Genomic DNA, 7,723 nt, shown 5'->3' with positions numbered 1-7,723 from the left:
TTAGAAAATCGTCCCCGCGCTCACGGGGGCGCCCCCGCCGCCGTGATGGTGGTGGTGGTGATGGTGCGGCTGCGGCGTCTGCGTGGGGTGCAGCAGGGGCGCAGTCGCCTGCAGGTGTGGGGTGGAACCCGAAGCCTGGTGATACCAGGGGTAGTTGCCCAGAAAAGCCGAGGCCGCGCTGCTGGGGCTGGAGCCCGAGCTCCCGGCGCCGCTGCCTCCGCTGCCCGGGCCGCCGCCGCCCCCCATCCGCGGCGGCGCGCCGAAGTCCCAGGAGGCCGGCGCCGAGACGGGCGGGGAGGCGCAGGGTGGCGAGGCGCTGGCCCCGGGGTGCTGCTCCGAGGGGATCTCGCCGCTTTTCCACATCTTCTTGAACTTGGATCGACGGTTCTGGAACCAGATTTTGACCTTTGTGGGAGAAGGACCCGAGCGTTAGTGGAGGAACCGGTGACCGGAGCCGGGAGGGACGGGAGCGGAGGGAAAACCGCCTGCCCGAGGCGGACGCGCGGCGCCCGGGCTCGGCCGCTTCCCAGCTCCCTTCGGAGACGATCTCCAAAGAGCTGCTGAGTGTGTTCTGTTTGTGACTGCGGGTGTTCATAACTCGGATCTTGGAGCTACGAGCAGACCCGCCTTTTCTATTCCGAGTTCAGAGGCCACGAGATACCGGATTTCTGCCCACCTCCCTACCCCTTCCCTCCTCTCCCACGCGGTGGCCGCTGGGGACTGTTCACCTTTGGGCCTAGAGAAGTTTAGGCTGCATGGCACACTGGCCTAGAAATCTATTAAACTATTAAAAATACACATATATAGTTTTGTGCCTGTCCAGGGGCTTGAATTCAGGACCTGGTCACTGTCCCCCCCCCCCCCCCCCCCCCCGAGCTTCCCTTTGTTCAAGGCTCTTGCTCTACTATTTGAGCCGCCACAGCTCCACTTCTGGCTGTGTGTGTGTGTGATTAATTAGAGATAAGAGTCTCTCTGATGATGCTGCCCTAGCTGTTTTCAAACCATAATCTTTAGACCTCAGCCTCCTGAGCAGCTAGGACTGCAGGAGTGAGCCACCGGTGCCCGGCTTCCAGGCGGGCAGGCTCGGCCCTCGGCGCCTCGGGGAGGGGAGCGAGCCTCACCTGAGTCTGGGTGAGGCCGAGAGACGCCGCCAGCTCGGCCCGCTCGGGCAGCGCCAGGTACTGAGTCTTTTGGAAACGCCGCTGCAGAGCGGCCAGCTGGAAACTGGAGTAGATGGTGCGGGGTTTTCGGACTTTCTTTGGCTTCCCGTTCACGATTCGGATTTCGGGCTCCAGGTCTTCCTTCTCTGCAAGGAAAGGAATTGTTGAGAGCGGCCCAACACACCAGGCCCTAGGGTTCCCGCCCAGGCGCGCGGGACACTTGGCCCGAGCCGGGAGGCGGGTTTCTCGCCGACGTCTCCCGCCTTCCCCGCGCAACTTCAGCCCGCGCAGACTGGCGCGACCGCCACCCCCACCCCACCCCACCCCGGGGAAGAGGGGACCGGCGCGGGCCGGAGAGGAGAAGCAGGTAGCGAAGGAAACCAGTTCACACCGGGGAGCACGCGCCGGGGCCACCTGGTCGATCACAGGACCAACAAAAATGCGGCTCGAGGGTGGTCGGAAATTGGGGAGCCAGACGAGGGCTCCGGATGGCCCCCACGTTCGCCAATTGCATTCCCATCCACCCCGTTCTGGTTAACCCCGTCCCTCCCCGCGGCCGGCCGACGCGGCGCCCCGGACGTACCCGGCTCGTTGTTGGCGGGGGAGGAGCTGGTCCCGTAGGGAGCGTAGGAGGCGTAGGCGGCGGTGTAGCCCAGGTCGTAGCCGCTCTTGGCGGTGTACGGGACGTTGTTGAGGCCGCTGGGGTGGTACTGGTAGGAGCCCATGTGCGCGTAGGGCGAGCCCCCGCCGCCGCCTCCCGCCGGGTGCTGCTGGTTGGTGTAGTAGCTGCTGTCGGTAGCGGTGGACACCGGCAGGGTGGGCGACTCCTGGGGCTTGTGGAGGCTGCTGCCGCCGCCGCCGCCGCCGCCGCTGCCGCCGGGGCCGGCGCCGCCGCCGCTCGGGGGCTGCTGGTGCTGGTGGTACGTGCTGGAGGCCGCGATCTGGGTCGAGTGCATATCAGCCACCAGACTGTCAAAGACTCCGGTCATCCTGGCCCGGGACGGCGAAGGAGCGCGGGTGGCGGGCGCGAGGGGGACGCCAGGCGCCTCCTCAGTCTCTCTTGCCCCTTCCAGCAGCCAATGTAATTACGAGGAGGTGGGGTGGTGCGGGGGGAGGAAAACAAGAGCCGAGGCTGCGGGCTTGGCGACTCCTCCTCCAGGGGAGGCGATCACCACGCGCCTCCCGGGACAGCTGCCGCCGGCCGCATCCTCCTCTCCCGGCCTCTCGGCCTCCTGGGCTCCTGGCCCAGCGCGGGCTCAGGCGGGGGGCGGGGGCAGGGGTGACTGGGCCGGGTCGGGGCTCCGGGAGGCGGGAGCAGGTGAGCAGCCCTAAGCGGCTTTACGATTGTCTGGCAGGCGGGCTCCTGCAGGGTGGGCATTTAACACTCATCACGTGATCGCCGGCGACGTCACCTAGCAACAGCCAATCAGAAGCAGCGAGCCGCGGGGCTCGGGGCGCCCCGGGCCGCGGGGCCCGGGGGAGGGGGTGGCGCGGGTGTCCCTAGGCAGGCTCTGGGGCTGCCGCGGCCGTCGAGGAAAGACAGCCTCGGGCGGAGGACTGGCTGGAGCGGGGAGGGGGCGGGGGGCGGGGGGCTGCCGCGTGGCACAGCAGGTGTGAAGGCTGGGGAAAGGTCCCGTTTCGTGTGTTAAGGGCCAATTCCAGGAACGTGTGCCTTAACGTCCGAGGTCACTTTTCAGACGCGTTAATCAAATGAAGCGGCCCGGCGAGCGGAACCAGCGTTATCTCCACGTTTCCTCGAAGTGTCTGGCACTTGACAGTCAATTGATTCAAATTATCCATAAACCATGTCTAATAATACCTGCTTCCTAACCAACCCACGGGGATATTAGGACAATTAATTGGATAACATTTAAACGTTTTTCCTTGTTACTTGAGAGAAAAGCTATATAAACCCAAAGGTATTATTACTAATAATATATTTGAAATCACTTTTCCTTGTACTTTCCTTGACACACCAAGGCCCCGAGTAATTATGTACAGTTGATGGGCAATTGACACCGGAAAAGTGATCCTGGAGCTTCCTGGGAGTGGAAAGGAAGACCAGACAGTCTAGCCTCCAGAGTTCATTGTAGTGCTCTTTAAATTCGACGTTTTCACGAAAAAGGAAGTCATGGGTGGAATGATAGATTGATCTCTCCCTACTAGACTTATCATGTCTTCTTGGCAAACACAACAAATATAGTTTTATTTTGTGCATTTGGTTCTGTTTTTATGGATAGTGCTTCAGGGCTCTGTTGCATTCTGTCATGGCTGTTTCTGTGACGACTTCCTTTTCCTATCTTGGCGATTGAGAACTTTGCCCCACAATGATGGACACAGCCTTGCTGGACTTCCAAGTCAAAAGATACCGTGGCACCGCCTGCTTTGTGGTGCCACCTAGTGGATGGTGTGCGAAGTTGAGGAGGCAGGGGTAGACGGTCTAATCACGCCCAGGCGCCAGCCTCTGAAACCCCCTAAAAGAACAAAATAGTAATTAAAAGCCACAAAATTGTGCTAGTGTGCGCCATCTGAAGCATCCCTTCCTAAAGACATAACATGTCACTGAAAGAACTTGTTACAACAACTGCCTAATGGAAAACAAGTTGATACTCTGGGAAAAAAAAGATCTTTGGTCTTCTTCCCCCGAAAACTCAAGTATGTAATTAAAACTCCAGTGTTCACACTGGGGAATAATGAGGCAGGGAATGCACCTTCAAGTCTGCTTGGATTTAGTTCTCAGCCACTTTTTTTTTTTTGCTAAGGAAAGCTGAGAGATTGGGGTAGAGGGAGCTTGTGAGAAATGCTTTCCTGTGGGGCTCACTACTACCAGACTCCTGTTTTGTGAGCCCCGTTAACCTCTTCCTATTTAATCCAGATTGCCCTTTGGTGTCTTGCTTCAAACTGCAGCTCTCTGTCACTACTGTGGTTGCTGTTTTGACATAATAAGGGGAAAATTCTCTTGAAAAAAAAATAAACAATTATATGTAACTGCCCAAAGTCTTGCCTTTTCTTTGCTCTTAGTTCCCACTCCAAGCATGCCCACCAGACTTCCTCAGGGAGGCAAGTTTGTTGCATTTTATGTCTTGAAATAAAACCCCACAAATAGCCTTAAGACCACATTAGCAGAGATTTAGAAAGTGACATCTGTGAGATACAACTCAGGTCTCCTTTTAGCTAAGAAGCAAATGTGTGCTTGCAGAAGAAGCAGCTGTAAATGAGGAATGGAGGGAAGGAAGAGGAGGAGGAAAGACTTGTTTTCAGAGCCCAGGAGTGTCCCTTTTCATAGCGATCTAAAAGGAGTGAAGATGGTGTTTGGACAGAGTTTGGGAGAAAAGCTGAGTGCAGCCAGCTTCCTCCTCTACTTCGTGGCACCCTGGGTTTTATCCTTAGTCTCTACAGTTTTACTTTGCAGGGATCTAGAGAAAGGATGAGTTAATGAGAAAACGTAAGGAGTCTCTGCTCTGTTTTGTGTGCTTCAACTCCATTATCCAGTTCTTCCAAGTTTAGACCCCCCTCACATGGCACCAAATTATCATGTACCAAATCATCATTTCCATTTTACACATGAACACTGAGGCTGGAGAAAGAAAATTACTGAGTTAGATGCTCTTTCTTCACCCTCCTTGACAACTAAATGCCTTTTCTGCAAATTTAGTGCAAATCACAAGGATAATTAATGTAAAGTCTTCCTTGAACAGCCAGGAGTCTCCAGGAGATATAAAACTGGAATGGAGCTGGGTGCTGGTGGCTCAAGCCTATAATCCTTGCTACTCAAGAGGCAGAGATCTGTGGGTGCAATTCAAAGCTATCCTAAGCAGGAAAGTTCATGAGACTCTTTCCACCAATTAGAAAAAAAAAAGCCAGAAGTAGAGCTGCCACTCAAATGGTTGAGTCCTAGCCTTGGGCCAAAAAGTTCTGGGCCAGCACCCAGGCCCTGAGTTCAAGCCCCAAAACTTGCACAAGAAAACAAAACAAAACATAAAACAAATATAAATAAAAGTGGAGTGGACACATCCGGCCATGGTCAGGAGTCCATAGCTTCCCCTGCTGAGCACTTTGCCTCTGCTTGTCTGCTGGGAATCCATGGTTTGGATACCCTCTTTTTGCGGGGGGGGGGGCACTGTGAGGAAGTAGATGTCCTTCCCTAGCCTCAAGAATGAGATGGCCATTCTGTAGGTCTGATGGCCTGCATGCCTGTTTTCATTTACCTATCTCACTCCTAGGTCACAAATCACAAATGTAGTTACTGGATTATTGGCTCACCCCCCACCCCCAACACACACACACTACACACACTGTCTGCTCTCATCCAGGGTTCCAGGGATATGTGTCCAGGATGATGGTGTGGGTACCATCTCTTCATGTTTGCATCCCTGGGGCTCTCATATCCTGCACTTTCACATGTCTTTGAGGGTCACCCTAGAAATAAAGGTGTCTAGAAAAGGCAGGGATCAATTTCTGAGCCTCTCAGTCTTGACTTTCTCAAGCACACTGCCCTTGTTTCTCTCTTACTTGCTGGCAGCTTCTTAAGACAACTTTCACCTGATCTTTACATGTATGGGGCATGGATGGTATCATTAACAGTGGTTTTCCTTGCTAGCCGCTAAGGAGTCCTCAAACTTGGGGAGCCATCAGGTACCCTTGCCCCATAGGCCCTTAGGTGAACAGGATCCTGACTCCTGGTTTGATCTTTGGAGCCCACTACTCCCCCACGGATTCCTGCCCCCCCCAAAGGGGGCGGGTACAAATAGAAACAGAGAACACTTCTTGGTGGAGGCAAACCATGGTCTATGAAGAATAGTTGTGTGGGCTCCTTTGATCTCTGTGTCAAGGAAATCTTGCCTCTTTTTTGATCTTTAGTTTAAGGACTGGAGGGATTTTTCCCACCTTTCCAGGGTCCCCCAGTCTTCTCCATGACCTTGATTCTCAGAAGGCCACTGCTGGCACTTTCTTGTGCCAGGCCCTGGCAGTTGCTGACCCCTAGGGGCTTTTGTAGTGGAAATCGATGGCCAGCAGTTACTTTTTGAGCTGGCCCTCTACAGAGCTCTGAACCAACCTACTAATCCGCCTACAGGCTGGGTGCCCGGGAGTCCTCCCTGGTGAGGAAACCAAGGCGAAGGCTGAATGTCTTGCTTAAGACTGCATTCTCAGGTGTGGGCCTAGGAGGCAAGGGGTCAGTGGCTCAGATCGTCCTGGGGAACGCGGGAGGTGACAGCACCAAGCATGACCTGGGAGTCCCAGACCTCGTGCTGGGAGCAGCTGGGCTCTGACAGGCAGGGTTTTCCCATCCTCAGGGCCAAGCAGGCCCATTGCATCCCAAGGAGCGGGTGGTTAGCGGAGGAGACAGGAGTGTGTCATACTGACCCGGGGAAGATTCCAGAACAGATGTCACTAAGGTGGTGGGAGGCAGACGTTGTCTGTCCAGAGCTTCAGAGACCAAGCTCTTCAGACAACTGCCCCCTCCAAAAAAATCGTGGAAGTCACACTGGAAGTTCCAGAAACGTGGCACTCTGATACCTGAGAGAGCCTGTCTTTTATTTTAACTTATCATTATTATTATTATAAAGGTGCTGTGCAGAGGGGTTTCAGTTACATAAGTCAGGCAAAGGGTGCATTTCTTTTTGGACATTGTCACCCGAGAGCCCTTTGAGATTCCTCTCGACGCCATCTGCCTTCCAGGTCATCCTGATCGCAGGCGGGCCTATTTCACGTCCATGTCTGCAATGATCAAAGCCAGGACATTGGAGAGCTGGGGCTCCTGACCCGCCCGGGCGCTCCGGGGGTGAAGGTGCTCCAAGCTGGCTGGGGTCGGGACGCAGGGCCATGCTCTCCGGGGCACCGGTGGACCAGCGCCTGTGGGCCGGGGGGGGGGGGGGGGGGGACCCGTTTCCCTTTGATGACTGAGAGCTGCGCAGGTGATGAGGCCGGGAGACCCCGACGGCATGTTACTTTTCTCCCTCCAAGGACAAAAGCCGCGGAGACAGGCTAGCGGACCGAGTTCACGTTGCCCTGGAAGCTGTCCTCACACAGCGATGGCTGCGCAAAGGTTTCCACGCAGAAGGAAAACCAGCCACCAGCTGCTGCCCTCAGGGCCCCAGCAGAGGACGTTTGTGCGGCCCGGGGGACCTGGGACCCTGGAAGCTGCGGTTTCCCCTCTTGAATTCCGCGTTGGTTAACTGCGGTTCAGGGCAGGGGCCAGCTCGGGAGGCGCAAATCTGGAACTCTACCACTTGAGCACACCTCTACTTCCTCTGCCCCCCCCCCAGGCAATGTGGAGATGTGTCTCATAGACTTTCCTTCCCCAGGCTGGCTTCCAACGGGGGATCCTCAGGTCTCCGCCACCTGGGTAGCTAGGGTTACAGGCGTGACTACCAGTGACCAGCCTTTTCTTTCGGGTCTTATACGCTAGTCAGGCCTACTTTTCTTTAATCAAGTGATTAAAGTATATACGCACATATGCATCCAGCACGAATCCAGATTTTGGACTCAAAGCAGTGTTTGTGGACACACAGATCCCTTTCTCCCCGGTGAGCTTTCCCTCCACTTTCATCTTTTACCCATGC

The 7,723-nt window shown here is 55.5% G+C and overlaps 1 protein-coding gene across 1 annotated transcript; it reads right to left on the bottom strand.

Annotated features, from left to right (window-relative positions):
* Positions 1–2,149, bottom strand: Dlx2 (distal-less homeobox 2). Its single transcript, XM_090343085.1, has 3 exons — positions 1,744–2,149; positions 1,122–1,306; positions 1–405 (listed from the first exon to the last, which is right to left on the bottom strand). Exons 1-3 carry the CDS (start codon positions 2,147–2,149, stop codon positions 1–3), a joined length of 996 nt encoding a protein of 331 aa, XP_090199211.1.
* Positions 2,150–7,723: the final 5,574 nt, after the last annotated feature.

The sequence above is a fragment of the Megascapheus bottae genome, chromosome 12, assembly GCF_031878675.1.
Source record: "Megascapheus bottae isolate mThoBot1 chromosome 12, mThoBot2.hap1, whole genome shotgun sequence".
Taxonomy (NCBI): domain Eukaryota; kingdom Metazoa; phylum Chordata; class Mammalia; order Rodentia; family Geomyidae; genus Megascapheus; species Megascapheus bottae.
Note: the sequence above shows the minus strand (reverse complement) of the source record. Positions and strands in the feature narration are given on the sequence as shown.